At 34.0% G+C, this 16,900-nt stretch overlaps 1 protein-coding gene across 2 annotated transcripts in view; it reads left to right on the plus strand.

The window, feature by feature from the left end:
• Positions 1-16,900, plus strand: part of LOC148952486 (tRNA-uridine aminocarboxypropyltransferase 1) — a 64,209-nt gene that overhangs the window by 46,021 nt on the left and 1,288 nt on the right. For both annotated transcript variants that reach the window (XM_089088982.1, XM_089088981.1), the window contains exons 4-5: positions 6,608-6,666; positions 14,973-15,070. In XM_089088982.1, the coding sequence (XP_088945108.1) occupies positions 6,608-6,666; positions 14,973-15,070 (157 nt within the window). The remainder of the gene's footprint in view (positions 1-6,607; positions 6,667-14,972; positions 15,071-16,900) is intronic.

A 16,900-nucleotide genomic window follows, 5' to 3' on the forward strand; every position in this document is an offset into this window, starting at 1 on the left:
GATATGGTTGTGTGAGCTTCCACCGAACCAGTTCAAATAATGAGATTTCAATTTACAGCCCGTGGTACTTTACGTGTAATATAATATTATTAAATATTATAAATGTTTTATTCCTAATATAATTAAATATTTGGAACGTAAGCTTCCCAATTTAAATCACTGGTGATTCTTAAACCACTGGTGATTCCTACAATCCTGCGCGTCCAAAGATCCTTCTTATTGGTTGACTGTGTTTGGGTTTACTGTTTATCCTTGGTGTTTGGATTGGTAGGTAACTTCAAAACCTCATTTATGTGCTGATATATTCAAGTTACCAACCTAATAACGCCGTTCTTTTTCACTCGCTTTTACTACATTATATCATTTTTGTATGCTTCCTCAGAATTATGCTCAGGATCTCAGATCTGTTACTTTTCATATTTCTTTTACAAAGCTAATGGATTGTCAAGATCAAAAGATTTCTATCTGTGGTAAACGCTATTTGCCGAATCATCAACCGTTATGTAGGTTGATGTAGGTTATGTAGGCTCACCCCAACCCTCCCAACATGTTTCCATATCCCTTAAATCTTGCCTTACGACGTCCTCCCACCCCATTTGGGGACAACCTACTTTTTGTTTGGCCCTAGTTCGTTGGCCGACAAGGACTATATCTTTCGCAATTTTTCATCCGTCATCTGTGGAACGTATCCTTGTCATCCCAAACTTTCACTCATTATAGCTTTAGAAAGTGGAATTGAACTAGGTTTTTTGCACAGTTTAGCCCACTGTTTGAGATATGGTCAGTCAGACGCTAGACATTGAAAACGAAATCTTTTTTTTTTGCATTGGTGAATTAGAAACTTACATAACTACAGGATTCTAAGAAACTTGGAAAACTATCTGAAATTCGATTTGTGATGAACAATGCCTCTGCATACAATTGTTTAGTTTTTGTAGTAAAGGATGCCATATTAAGTGGCTGAAAAATCAGCGAAAAATACAGCTAAATAGATATTACACTAAACAGCATAAGGTGTTGTCTTTGAAGATGTTGTTGTCTTTGACAATCAACAGATTGATTATGTTGGAATTTTTATAAATGAAAACCGTTGTCAGATTCAACTAATTACTTTTGCTTATATATCTTTTTCGGAATGGCAACACTGACAAAAATATGGTACTATCCTAAAGATGTGATAAAATCGTGTTTGTAAGGTATGAATTGACCTAAAATGCGTCTAGAGGGCAAAAAGTTTTATTTTGATGTTGTTGGTACATTAGTAAATCTAGTAATAACTCTAACTGGTCTTGGCCTAATTTCAAGTTCACAAATAATTTTATTTATGAAAACAGTCTGGTTAATTAGTTTGAAAGCTCTTCAAGGTCAATTGGTGTTAAATTTGCCCACCTGTCCAGTGTTCCGAACTTATTGAAGAATCTTCGAGAAAATATTTTTGGTGGTTGCTTAAATACCTTAAGGAATGTCTTTTTCACAATATTTAGAAGTAGTTTTCTTCTATTTTCCAGTAGAATTCAAAACTTAAACTCAAAACTTTTGAATCCTATTTGAAGATGGAAAGCACATGTCCCTTGGAAATATTGTGTGAAAGAAATTGTCGAAAATAAGGGTAAAAGAAGCTATGGATATTATGAAAAAGAAATTGCTTATGTTACAGTGCTCTAACAATCAGTTGAAATAGTGAATACTTTAAAGAATACATTATTAGCGTCAGTTTAATCGAAAGAGCGTGTAGTAAACGTCTAAACCGAAGTCTAAACTATTTCAAATAGTTTGTGACAATGACCTGTAAGTAAGGAGCGACCCGTACTGTCAGTAACCGAGGTGCTATCAAAACGTTTTGCTATCAAAAATTTTTGATAGCATTATATTCATAAAAAAAATTCACCTATTTAGGTGATCTGAAATACTGAGAATTATATTTAAACTTCATATTAACGGCTCTTAGCCTCTAAAAGTCAGTTGAGTTGTAGATAAAGGGAGGTAAATACTGCCAGGAATGAAAGTGACCTTAATAATAATTACTCTATCCAATTCAAAATAGGGTCAGGAAAGGGCTAATAAACGTTTTTATCGGAACACCTTGAAACTTGAACTGGTATTTCCCTGGGAAAAGAAAACCATAATGTACAAAAACAATTTTTTTCAAGGACATCCCCCCCTCTCTATAAAAATGATCAGATGTTTTTTAACATTAACCGTAAGTCCTTGGGTAATGGTCCTATCCATTACCATGTCCCTATCCCTAATGGGATAGAGAACCGTTCAAATTCTCTAGAACGGTTGTAATAACGTCCAATAAATGCTCTATTAAGAAGAAGCAGATTAGTTCAATAAGAAATAGGTGAAGGGGGGAAGGGCAAATACAGAAACAGATATAAAACAAATGGTTCATTCGAAAACGGGCTCAGGAAAGGGCTAATAAACGTTTTTTTCGGAACAGCTTGAAACTTGAACCAGTATATCCCTGGGAAAAGGAAACCATAATGTACAAAAACAATTTTTGTTTAGGGACATCCCACCCCTCTATAAAAAGGATTAAATGTTTTTTCAGTTGGTTTGAAACTTGTATCCTTAAGTCCATGGGTAATGGCGACCCCACTGAACAAAATAATAATCCAAAGAATGTTTTCTTATTACTGAACCCCCCCCCCCCCCCGAATAAAGGTATGTATATACGTATCTGATTGTGGAAAAATGTATTTTTTTAACTTTGATCAGCGGCGTCCTCGATTCACCTTTGCCGTTTTACTTAATTATCAAAGTTCATTGGTTAATTGAGCTATTTGGAGACAAGTTTACACATCGAAAAGCCCATCTTTCTGCAAAGGACAAACTAGGCGTTGTCATAGAAATACTAAAAGCTTTTAATAAGGGGGACGAAGTATATACGATCAGTATGGCTGATACTATTAATACTATCTGCTGTTAGAGTAATTTAAAAAAATAACAATAAAGTGACTTATGAAGTAGGTAATATATAACCAGGATTGTTTTCGTTTTTTGTTTCAGAAACCTTAATTTTCTTTAAAAATATGATGAAAGGTGTATTCAAAATGTATATATTGATTTTCTTCTCTATTTTTTCGTTCTTTGTTTTTTGTATCCGTCTGTTGGGAGCAAGGGTGTTCATTTAATCATGCCAGCAAAGGAGGAAATAAAAGAGTTATCCATGGGTCTTAGGCCTAAGGCCCTCCCCTTGCCCGAAAAATTGTAGCCTGAAAATAAACTGAATTGAAAAAGCCTGAAAAGGCTATGTTTTATTTTAGGGCTTTTTTTTCGTTGAGAGGTTAAGTTTCTCTTAACGGGAAAAAGAGATCGACATAACCCTATGAAACGATATATGAAAACCATGAAGAAAATTTCGATTTTTTCACTGAATATGTCTCGGAAAATGCCGCAGGATTTTTTTAGGATTTGCTCTCATTGAACAAATAGGGCTCTGATGTCAATTTATTGTCTTCGTGTGTTTTTGACTTTTTTTAACTGTTAGAATTCAATTTTGTTGCTGATTCTGTACTATATTTAAATGGTTTATAGCCTGAAGTACTAAGCAATGCAAATGCCCCCTCAAATTAGCCTTATCAGAGATGATACCCCATATTCCTGATCTCACTGATGAAACAAGTTCTTTACCAAAAACTAAAACCCAAAAAACGAGCCTTGTTTTCTTAAATGTTTTCGTATTAAATGGTATATTTTGTACAAAAATTGATCGTATCTTTTGAAATTTTAATTCACCTTCATTGAGCTGCTGTTTTTACTTGTCGGCACCATTTTGTCTATATTCGCTATATATATATATATATTTTTTTTTAATTATACTCGCATAAGCGTATCATATAATAATTTTAATTTGCATACACGGGTTGAAATGGTTTATAGCTTAGATAGTTTAAACTATATATAGCAGTTTCTTAGGCTGTGCTCCGAATTTTACCGTATGTTTTAGAGCAAGTTTTGTTTGGCCCATCTCCGAATAAATAAATAAGCCCAGACAGATAGTCTGAGTAAGAGGCAAAGCTGGCACAAGCTTTTTCAGAATTGCATAAAAATTGTGTCAATTCAAATGTTGATAGATAGTCTATCACCTTTCCATCCTAGGGCAGAACTAAGGTAGATAGTCATGGAATAAGGATAATTCAAATAGTCTATGAATTTCTAAGAGCCATTTGAAGGCAATGTCCACAGGACTTTGAAGACAATTGGGCAACTGAGATTGATCTTATTATATGAGCTTTGCCTACTGGAATTTGGAATGGTGACGATCGTTTAGCCTATCATGTTCAATTTATATTTGAAAAAAGGGGGGTTCGGGGTCCTCCTTTACCTCGCGTATTGCTTGTATATTTTCTATACAACAAGAAAATTCGGTACTCTTCCATTAGCTCACAGTATATATAATAGTAACTAATTATATAAACTGTGCATTAGCTGGACTCTTTTTGTATCTCAAACTCAAGCGCGTTTAAAAACCCGTTTTTCAACGGGATGATACATGCCCCATCTGTAGAGAAATACAATGTATACAGTATAGCGTGGTTTTAATTGCGTATACGATATTTAAAGTGTTGGTTTTTGGTTTTTTTGGGGGGGAAAGAGGTGCCTAGGTTAGGTTAGGTTACGTATTTAATGTATGCTATGCTTTGCCCCCACCTCCCCTAATGTGCAAATATATGGCCCAAATTTTGTTTCTAAACTATTATATAGTCATCCTATTTTATTTCATTAGCATTAACCAAACTAGCACTATATAAAAGAGTCCAGCTAATGGAAGAGTACCAAAAATTCTTCGAAATTTGCTCCCACTCGTTAAACCACCCATAAAATAAATGTATGTGTATGGGTATGCTTTCTATATCATGTAAGTTAGAAAAGAAGGTTAATTCGAACAATCAATTTTGATGCAAACAAAAACAGAACTTTCACCATATCGTTGTTCCTCATCCTATAAGGTCACACTCCCAGGGGGTGGATGCTTTTCCATGGTAACAGGGTTGTAATCCGTGAGAAAAACGCTTATTTATGAAAGAACATTTTATTTAATCATTAATGCTTAGAAATACTAAACAGTACTTAAAAACAAGGAATAAGGCTATATCAATCAATAACTAATGAAGTCATTAGACTTTTGTGGTAAAGCATATAGCAAGTATTACTATTTATGATAAGAGTGATGATAACGCGATTGACCTTATTTTTACCTAGTTTATGGTTTACTGGACCAAAAAAGCTGAAAAACTTCTCCCTATAAAAAGATAATTGAGTTTGAGTCACAAAAGACTCAGAATGGAATCGAATTCAGTATAGAGAAGGCAAAATAAAATAATGCTAAAATCTCCCATTTCTCCAATTATTTTTTGCAAGAATAATACAGACACGAAGAAGAAGTATGAAAGACCTTGTTAACCTTTTATAACATACCAACTGTAAAATATAAACCAGTTTAAATAAACACTCCAGCTCCAACAGCATGTTATTATTGCGCCCGAAAGTTTTCTACTTCGGAATGATTTAAATCGTTCCAAATCAGGCCAACTGTAAAACTTAAGGATCTTCTAATAATAAGTCATTGCAGCTTTTATACGAACTTATTTATATATTGTAGTTGCTGGGCTACCCATAGTTCATAAGGAACATCTCCTTCAACTTGAACTAAGTTTGCCTTTTCATAGAAGTTTCAGTCTGTAGAAACAGGGTCAACATATGTTTATTGAAATAGTTCAGTTTGATTGCTTAGGGACAGTATGAACTTGATTTTCAGCAAAACTTTTGTTTTACCTTAGTTATTTAGTATGTGGGATGTTATTTAGTGTGTTATTTTGTTATTTAGTATGTTTAGTATGTTATTTAGTATGTAGTATGTTATTTAGTATGTAGTATGTTATTTAGTATATTTAGATAGTTATTTAGTATGCGAAGATTGAAGCAGTACTATTGAATATTTGTTATTTTGTTGATTCTTTTTCAGGTTATGTGGAGAATAATGTGGAGAAAAAATATTGTATATCCCATGCCCCTTGACTATTCGGATATGGACCCCCCTTGCTTTTTTTCCCTTTTCTTTTTTGGACCTAAGTAGTGGTTATTATGTATTCAGAGGAAGAGAGGATAATAAATATATATTAAAAACAAAGAAAAAGAGAAATCTCATGACGAAGAAACAAACTAGACTACGGCCAGTAGACAGGGAAACACGCATGGACTCTAAAACCAAAGACTTCACTTTATACTTTATTTTGTTATTTAGTATTTTTAGTATGTTATTTAGTATGTAGTATGTTATAAATACTACATACTATAGATATACATATAGATAGATACTAACGTTCGCCGTTCACGTAACGTTTAACGTTCGCAAGTCTTTTTATTTTCCGATTCTATTTTTTCCAGAAGAACAAAACTTTTGTTTTCCCTTAGTTATTTAGTATGTGGGATGTTATTTAGTACATTTAATTTGTTATTTAGTATGTTTAGTATGTTATTTAATATGTAGTATGTTATTTAGTATGTAGTATGTTATTTAGTATATTTAGATAGTTATTTAGTATGTGAAGATTGAAGCAGTACAATTTGAATATTTGTTATTTTGTTGATTCTTTTTCAGGTTGCACTGATTTTTCCGGGGAAAAATGCAGTTCCTATTAAAGAATATGTAAAAACTCGGTAAGTCTGATCTATAATATACAATAAGGCCTCGGCAAATGCACACAGAATTTTTGAACTGAGTAAAAAAGCCAGGTGTAAGGGGAATGTATGGATAGTTTCAGGGACGGGTCCAGGATTTTTTTTCAGGGGGGGGGGGGGCAAAATACGTTGGTCCGATAAAAAATATTTCAGGGGGGGGCGCAAAATAGATTTATCCGATAAACTTGCGTTAGGAGCAAGTTTAGTTAACGCAAACTTGAGTTAATTAAGTAAATTATACTACTTTAGACTACGATAGGGGGTGACGCCCCCTCGACCCCCTGGATCCGCCACTGGATAGTTTTGTTGTTTAATAAAGCAACTGTTTTTCAGTGCAAGTACATTTGTTTATAAGCATTTGTGCTATTAATCTCCGTTTGGTCTGTATCTTTGACATATTGACAACAGCAATTAATCTTCTTATTAAATAATTTGAAAACAAATTAATGTTGTGTCCTTAAAACAAAATGTTCTCAATGTTTCTAGCACCCTGAATGTAAATTAAAAAAAAAGTAGGAAAATCCATGTTTGCATCGATGCCATAAACTTCCCATGTAGCCTACACAGGGAGGGGGGGGCAATAAAATTTTCTTGAATTTTTGGGCGCTTCTTATTCAAATTATTGAACCAAATGTATTTTTTATTACTTTCCCCCCGATTTTTTTTTATTACGGCCCACTCCCGCCTCGGGAAAAACAATCGTGCGTACGCACCTGTTCCCAAGCTCAATCTAGACTATTATTTCAAGCACGGAATTTTCAAACTGTTCATGGTTACGAACTGTAAGTAAGGAACGACTCGGTCCAATAGTATCCGAAATCCTAACTTTGATAACAATTGATACATCAATGGAATTGGCTTTTTGTGCCGATTCCAGATACATAAAATTCATTAAGTTTAATGTTACCTATTAAAAGATACAAGTCTGAGAAAATTTGTCTGATTTTCGAAAAAGGGGGACTCCGAAAAAGTCAAGTGATCTTAATGAAAATCACAAGGTCAGATTCAGCATATCTGAGAACCCACTGCAGAGGTTTCAAACACATATCTACAAAAATGTGGAATTTTTTGTATTTTGCCAGAAGAAAAATCACGGATGCGTGCTTTTTTTCAGGGTTGATCGCATCAAAGCAATGGTCCTAGGTGATCGGGAGAGGGCTCATTCGAACGGAAATCAAAATTTCCAGTACCCTTTGTAAGTGACGAAAAAGATTGGAGGGCCTCTAGCCCCTTTCCTACACCCTTTTGCTCCAAAGATATCAGATCAAAGTCAGGAAGGTTTTCAGATAACCATTTGATTCAGCGGTTCTAGGCGTTTAACCCCCAGCGATCCCCCCCGGAAATACCCCCCGCGGAAAATACCCCTCCCCCCGGGAAATATCCCCTTGGAAAATATCCCCCGCGCAGAAAAAAATCCCCGTAAAATACCCCCCTCCTCCCACGAAAAATACCCCCCCCCCCTGTAGTAAATGAGGCTTTCCAAATTTGAAAATTTTATTTGAGTTTTACTTTTTTATTTTCCTTAGGGAGAAATAATTTTAGTATTTATGTACTATACGCCACTCACTCAAGTTTACGCTGTGTAAAACTCGAGAACAAACCAGTTTCTTTGTTAGTTTCTTTCTGCTTAGCATGAGACAAGACAAAGACAAAGTGCCAGAATAGATGGCAAATATATAATTAAATATATAAATTTGGGCTATATATATATATGCACGTAAGGGGGGGGGGGTAAAGCATTTAGACAGTTTGAAGTCAGAAAACAATTCTTACTCAATTGTACCTAACACATTTTGAATGTAGGCCAGCTATACTTTACCCTCCCCCCCCCCCTAATGTGTAAATATATAGTCCAAATTTGTGTCTAAAGTAACGAAGTAACTAACGAAGAAACCGGTTTGTTCTCGAGTTTTACGCATCGTAAACTTAAGTGAGTGGTGTATAATGCACAAGTACCGGAATTTTTCATGGAGAGAGAGCCGGATTTCCCGGTATTATTTCAAAACGATCAGAAATTAAATTTTTAAAAACAAGTTTTTTTCAACTGAAAGTAAGGAGCAACATCAAAATTTAAAGCGAACTAATATTGCGTACATGAAAGGCGTTGCCCCTTCCACAATAATTTCAAATCGTTTTTCAATACAAAATAGAAATCTCCTTCTGTGGAATTTTTTCCTGAGACCCCCCCCCCCCCCCTACGTGGGAAGTTGATCCTATTAAAAGTTCTTCCATTTATAATTTATGCCTGGAAAACTACCCTATGAAAAATTTCTCTCGTGCAATTACCCTCCGCCATGAAAAATCCCCTAGAAAATGCCAGGAAAAACTCCACATGCAAAATTGAGACAGCAAAGAGAGGGTATGACAAATATAATAAGTTTCGCATAGAAATTGTGTCAAATTCCCCTAGCGCAGGATTTTCCAAGGAAACTTCATCCCCGGAAACTTCCCTCCCAACGGAAAATTCTCCCTAAATAACCGTGTATTGTCAGTTTGATATGCATATTCTGATATCTATTCCTTATAGTCTTAATACTTCTTTAATTGTTAAAGTCAAAAAAGTTAAAACGTTTAAAATGTATTTTGTTTTCAATAAAATGCAAATTGTGTTCAAGTCTTGAGAAGGTGTGGGGGTTGTCAGCCCTACTCATGTTAATTGTTGCTATTTTGAGCTTGAATAGGTTATTTATTGTAATTTCTGTTCTTTTTCGGTTTAATTCATTTACTTATGGTGATTTGCGGTAGTTTTACGCTTGGAAAATTATTTGAATTTATTTTTAATCATTTTCGGCTTAACGAGGTTGTTTACTATTGTTTGACAAACTTGTTTTGTGGAAAAAAAAATTTATATTGATTTCCATTCATTTTTTATTGACGTAGTCTTTTTCATATAAAAAATATTTTATATCTTTGTTTTTTTTTCTATTATACTCAATAGTTTTTACTTTGAAGATTATTTGACTTTACTTCTGCTCATTTTTGGTTTAGTGATGCTCTCTACTTTTCTTAAAAAAAATCCTGTTTCCCATTAACAAATACTATCTGCAAGTAATTAAATAAATAAAACCACACTTTTTTCAACTGAAAGTGAGGGGTTGCCTCCTTCTCAAGACCTCGTTCTTTACTTTAAAGGTTTTATCTTATAGAATTTAAAAACAAAGCTTATTCTTCTAATTAAACGGCCATCGTATTTTAGGAACAGTTCTTAAAGAATTTGGACAAAAATTCAAAATTTTAGCATAAAGAGCAAGGTCTTGTAGAAGGGACAACTCTTTTCATATTTCTTATGAAATAAGAAATTTCTTATAATATTCTTATAATTTCTGTTCGTTTTAAGTTTTGATATTGCTCCTTACTTTCAGTTGAAAAAACTTGTTTTTGTTTATTTAATTTCTGGTCGTTTTTAAATGCAGCTCTCTCTCGATGAAAAATTCCGATACTTGTGTGTTATACGCCACTCGCTCAAGATTACGATGTGTAAAACTCGAGAACAAACTGGTTTCTTCGTTACTTTAGAAACACATTTGGGCTATATATTTGCACATTAGGGTGGGGGGTAAAGTATGTACAATTATTCAGCATATTATGAAATAAAAATTGTTTTCGGACTTGAAACTGTCCAAATAATTTACACCCCCCCCCCTTATGTGCAAATATATATCCCAAATTATATATTTCCCATCTATTATTTCACTTGTCTTTGTGTTGTCTCGTGCTAACATGAAAAAAACTAACGAATAAATCGGTTTGTTCTCGAGTTTTACACACCGTAAACTTCAGTGAGTGGCGTGTAATACACAAGTACCAAAACTCCTTCCCCATACGGAAAAAAACTCAAATAAAATTTTCAAATTTGGAAAGCCTCATTTTCCACGGGGGGGGGGTATTTTCCGCGGGGGCTATTTTCTGGGAGGGGTTATTTTTCCGGGGGGGGGGGTAAACGCCGGTCACCGGATTCAGCATAGTTGAAACGTCCAATAACTCTACCTTTGGGGTTGACAAGACCCCACATTGCCCCCGGGAAAAAGGCCGTAAGTCACGCGATTTGCCCATTGTTCACACATAGTAGGCTATTTATTATTGAGAAATGCGCAAAAATAATTTCGAGGGGAATTTTCTCTGGGGGGGGATTTTCCATGGGGAGTAAAGTTTTTGGGTGAAATTTTACGCGGTAGGGGAAGCTAGGAGATTTCCTGGCATGATTTGAACAATGGTCAGAAATTAAATTAAGAAAACAAGTTTTTCCGGCTGAAAGTAATAAGCAACATTAAAACTTTGAAACAAACAGAAACTTTTCCCTATATGGGGAGGACTGCCCCTTCCTCAATCCTCGCTCTATACGCTAAAGTTTGACTTTTTGCCACATTTTTTAAAGAAAGACAGCTCAAACACCAGGGCTGTTGAAATTGAGTGAGAAATGTTTTTAATGAGATTTAAGACTTTAGCGTAAAGCGCGCGGGTTGAGGAAGGGGTAGCCCCCCCCCCCCTCATGTACGGAACAATTTCTGTTTGTTTTAAGTTTTAATGTTGCTCCTTACTTTCGGTCGAAAAAGTTTTTTTTTAATTTATTAATATAGATTGTGCATCTTAATATTGTTATAATTGCTAATGTAAAGTAAAATATCGAATGAAATACCTTAATGGACAAAAAAAAAGAGTTTTTCTTTGTTGCAGTTATCCTGTGCTGAAGAAGTGAAAATGCAGATTTTAGTAACGCAGATTTGTCTTGAATTCAAATGTGCCATCTATCCATGTGTAACCAAGTGAAACCATCCAGTTGTGCTTATTAAGTTTCTTCAATTTCATCAAGGAAATTCTTACCTCTTGAGCTTTTCGAAAAAATGACTGATCCATGAAAATACTCTCATATAGAATTTGAAATTCTGCTGAATGCATGCTGAATTCAAAATAAAGCCTAATTTTTTCTACTGCCCATGGTTTGTGCAGAAAATATTTTGAAGTAAAATTGTTTTGTGCAAGATCTTATGAAAGAACATGGCGCAAAACTATTGTATTTTTTAAATGTTTACACCAATTTGCATTAGGAAACAACAAGTAATTTTTGTTATAGTGCTTAAAACACGAATTAGTTGACATATACAAAGGGCAACCTGACTTACCAGTAACCTTAATTATGACACAACATCAGTCGGGATGGAAAGATTCCAACTTTGTTTTCTAATTTTGAAGAGAAGCTGCATTGGAAGCACAAAAAATTGTTATCAAGGGTCGTGTTGAATAATTGATCATATAGGGAGCGGATTGGTCTAGACACAGTATAAAGATATGGCAGTAAGTTTACCGTAGGTAATTTCTGGCTCTTCATTCTCGGTGCGAACATACAGCTCCTCCCACTTATTCTTGCATTAGCGCGTACAAACAGCTCCTCTCATTTGATCTGCCATCATGCGGTCCAATTACCCTGGAACACGTATTTTGTCAGAAACTTTCTCAAAATGCCTTTGAAACCAACTCGAGACTTCGAAACCTACTTTTAAATCCTAAAAACATAACATAATAACATCGCAATACTAGTTTAAAATTTTTTTATATTTATTTGCATACATTAATCTAAAATTAGTGTCTTAAAAATTTAGGGTTCCAACGTTGAAAACAAGTTTTGAGTTCAAGAGATATCTTACTTGTCTACCCGAAAGATCTAATGTCGCTTATGTTTCTACGTTCTCTGTAGCACTCGCACCTCGGTCCGGGTTTTTATAATAGGTGAGATAGGGAAAGATCATACTGCCTATAATTTATATACTGTGGGTCTAGATAATGGCATTATTTCAAGTCAAGTTTTTTGAGGGGGTTCCTTCGCGATTTTTTTTTGTATACCGCTTTGCTGTCGCTGGATGTGACCTTTGTGTAATTTTTATTCAGTCAGTTGACGTGAAATGGATTGAAATTCAGTGGTGCAGTACATACTTATAATAGCTTAAAAGTAATATGACTTTGGTAATTAGCTTTAGCCCTCAGTTACAGCTCGTTTTTCTGCTCCACAGTTAAATCATTAACACTTTTTGTCTGACTAATGAAATCCGGAACTAAACAATATTTTTAGTTGCGAATGATACTGTTAGTGGATCGATCTTTACGTTGTTAGAAGGGAAAGTACGTTTTTTTTAGAGAAGTACGTTTTTTAGAGTTGTTAGAAGGGCAAGTACGTTTTTTTAGAGAAATACATTTTTTTTAGAGTTGTTAGAAGGGCAGGTACGCTTATTTTTTTTAGAGAAGCACGTCTTTTAGAGTTGTTAGAAGGCCAAGTACGTTTTAAACGAAACTCAGAGAGGAGAGAAAGTAACAAAATGAAAAATAAAATCAATAAAGGGTGAAAAAACGAGGATTTTGTCAGCCAGCGAACCATGAAGATTACAAAATATAAGCAGATATTTCGACAAGGACCTCCGCCAAGTCGTCCTCAGTGCTAAACAAAAAAGAAAAAAAAACGAAAATCTAACCTTTCGAAGTTCACCGTACAAAGACAGAACAGACACTCAACAGAACTTGGGTGTCTGTTCTGTCTTTGTACGGTGAACTTCGAAAGGTTAGATTTTCGTTTTTTTTTCTTTTTTGTTTAGCACTGAGGACGACTTGGCGGAGGTCCTTGTCGAAATATTTGCTTATATTTTTTCATCTTCTTGGTTCGCTGGCTGACAAAATCCTAGTTTTTTCACCCTTCTTTGATTTTATTTTCCATTTTGTTACTTTCTCTCCTCTCTGAGTTTCGTTTGTCATGTATAGCCAGTGTGGTCTAAGATTGTATTTAAGTACGTTTTTAGAGAAGTACGTCTTTTTAGAGTTGTTAGAAGGGCAAGTACTTTTTTTTTTTAGAGAAGTACGTTTTTTAGAGTTGTTAGAAGGCCAAGTACGTTTTTTTTAGAGAAGTGCGTTTTTTTTAGAATTGTTAGAAGGGCAAGTAAGTTTTTTTTAGTGCTTTGGTCCCCCAGTCGAGCATATTTAAAATCCTCGCAAGGCTTCGCTTCAAACCGGGTACAACGTGCCTACCTTTCTGCTAGAGAATCAGCTGTAGGACGCTGCGGCGGGGTTACTACTGTTCCATTCTGGCTCTTCAATCATACACATTGAAAACCCTTCCGTTGTTCTGGTTGAAGATGGCACAGTGTTGCTAAAAAATCTGGGTGTGAGTAGTGCGACGGTGAGTGGGGGCTAGGAAGGGGTCAATGATCCGTTTTTGCCACCTGCTAGTTTCCGCAACGAATTGGATCTAAGCTCGTTTTAAAGCAGTTCGATTATGTTTCTAATGGGGCTAGATAATTAAGTTATTATTGAAGTTGACTATGCTTGTCGATTTTGCAACAGTGCGTCCGGTTTAGTATAGAGTTCTTTTTGCTTAAAGAAAAAAAAGAAAAGAAAAAAAGGTACTTTCCATTTATATGGGCCTTTCTAAAATGTCAAGTTTGGTTAATGTTGATGAATAAAATAAAATAGGTTGAATATATAATAGTTTAGAAATAAATTTGGGCTATATATTTGCACATTAGGGGGGTGGGGGTAAAGCATAGCAAATATAGAATACGTAACCTAACCTAGGTATCTCCCCCCCCCCTAACCCCTAAAAAACAACAGTTTAAATATTGTATACGCAATAAAAACCACGCTATCATTGTATGACTCTATAGCGGTTAACCCGTCAAAACGGGTTTTTCGTAACTGGTTTCCTTGTAAAGGCCCATATAATGGGAAAGTACCGAAAAATATTACGTGCTGAAACTACTTTGAGTTTTCTTAGAAGTGGAAAAAGTTGTCCTGAGATAGATGTAGATTGTGTTATTGTCAAAATCAATGGTATACAAACAAATCATCAAATTGTGCTCTGATAAAGCATAAGTAGTCTTCATCAATGAGACGTTGAACTGAATGGCTGCAATGAACTGAAAGCTAGTTCGTAGTTACAGGTGTTATATGCCTGACAAAACATTTGAAATGAAAATATAATTGTCTACAGTGAATGCAGCTAAGTTTCCTGTCATCCTCCAAGTATTATGATATAAAAATCAAACATTTTGTTAAATATCTAAGGCTGCTTCTATTGACAATTTATCGGTAGCTTAGTGAAGGAGGTCATTGGTTCGAGTCCTGACGGTAGCAGATTCTTCATCGTAAATTCGCTCTTTAATGATGAGGATTAGGATTCTGAGCAACTTTGAAATTTTCCGTTGGAGACCTCTTGAGGTTGAAAATCGCTCTAGGGAACGATTTGTTAGAAAAAAATTTCAATTTGTTTCTAAGGGCCAATTACGTTACACAACTTTATTTTTCAGCTTAATTCATAGTGAAGACAGATCTTTGCACAAAGTGGTTTTTATTGACAGTACCTGGAATCAAACTGGTGGAATTTTGTCACATCCGAATTTACAAGGTATGGTTAAAAATAATCTATATATATATATATATAAACGATCTAGATAGGTCAGAAGTCTGGGAAAATTCCTTGAAAACCTTAATTTTGGAAAACAAATTGTAATAATCAAATATCTCTGAATAGACTGCAGCATGAAAAGGCATTAAATTGCCTAAAGAACAAAAAACTGGTAATTGCAAAAATATTTGTATGTATTTTAATAAGTGATTACAGCAATTCAAAAACCTTAAAATATATAAAAAGAATTGAGAAACTTGGCAGATATCATTGGTAGAAATTGGACTTGCTTAATAATCAAATATCTTTGAAAAGACACAGTATGAAAAGACATTAAATTGCGTAAAGAGCAAAACGCTGGTAATGGTACAAATATTTGTGTATATTTTGACATGAAATTATAACAATTTCAAAACCTTAAAAAAGAAAACCAAAAGTTTCACGCTTAGTAGAAATCGTTGTTTTCGGGAAAAATTGTCATTCTGGTATATTCCGGCCTAAAAAAAACGATTTAGATAGGTCAGAAGTTTGAGAAAATTCGTTAAAAGCCTTAATTTCGGAAAATAAAATATTAATGTAAGTGACATTATTTTTATACATCAGTATTGCAATGACGTTGTCACACTTATCAGGAAAACTTGAAGATTTTCAGGTATGGAGAAGTACATCAAATTGCTCAAAGAGCAAAAAACTGGTGATTGCAAAAATATTTTTGTATATGTTCGCAAGGGATTACAACACTTTTTAAAACCTTAAAGTAGAAAACCAAAAGTTTGAAGCATTGTAGAAATCGTTGTTAGAAATCGGACTTGCTGTAATGATCAAATATTTTTGAATAGATTCAGTATGAAAATACATTAGATTGCCTAAAAAACAAAAAACTGGTAATTGCAAAAATATCTGTATATATTTTAACAAGGGATTACAACAATTTCAAAACCTTAAAAAAGAAGCTTAGTAGAAATCGTTGTTAGAAATCGGACTTGCAAAACTATTTGTATATATTTTAACAAGGGGTTACAGCAATTCAAAAACCTTAAACAATAAAACAAAAAGTTTGAAGCTTAGTAGAAATCTTGGTTAGTAATCGGGCTTGCTGTAATAATCACGATTCAAATATCTTTGCGGAAATTTAATTGAGTAAAGAGCAAAACAGTGGTAATTGCAAAAATGTTTGTATATATATTAAGAAGGGATTACAACAATTCAAAACCTTTAAAAAGAAACCCAAAAGTTTGAAGCTTAGTAGATATCATTGGTAGAAATCGAACTTGCTTTAATAATCAAATATCTTTGAATAGACTTCAGTATGAAAAAAAAACATTTAATTGAGAAAAGAGCCAAAAAACTGATAATTTCAAAAATATTTGTATATATTTTAACAAGGGATTACATCAATTCAAAAACCTTTAAAATAAAACCAAAAGTTTGAAGCTTAGAAGAAATCGTTGTTAGAAATCGACATGGTGTAATAAAATATCTTTGTAAAATCAAATATCTTTGAATAGACTGCAGTATGAAAAGAAATTTAATTGCATAAAGAACAAAAAAACTGTTAATTGTAAAAATGTTTGCGTGTATTTTAAGAAGGGATCACAGGAATTAATAAAACTTTTAAAATAAAAACCACAAGTTTGAAACTTAGTACAAATCATTGTTAGAAATTTGACTTCCTTTAATAATAAAATATCTTCAAAAACACACAGTATTGAAAGACGTTAGGTTGCGTTAATAACAAAAAACTGATAACTCCAGAAATATTTGTATATAATTTAATAAAAGATTACAACAATTCAAAAACTTTAAAAAAGAAAACCAAAAGTTTGAAGT

The sequence above is a fragment of the Artemia sp. Qi Xiang Cuo genome, chromosome 5, assembly GCF_049724085.1.
Source record: "Artemia sp. Qi Xiang Cuo chromosome 5, ASM4972408v1, whole genome shotgun sequence".
In the NCBI taxonomy this organism is placed as follows: Eukaryota; Metazoa; Arthropoda; class Branchiopoda; order Anostraca; family Artemiidae; genus Artemia; species Artemia sp. Qi Xiang Cuo.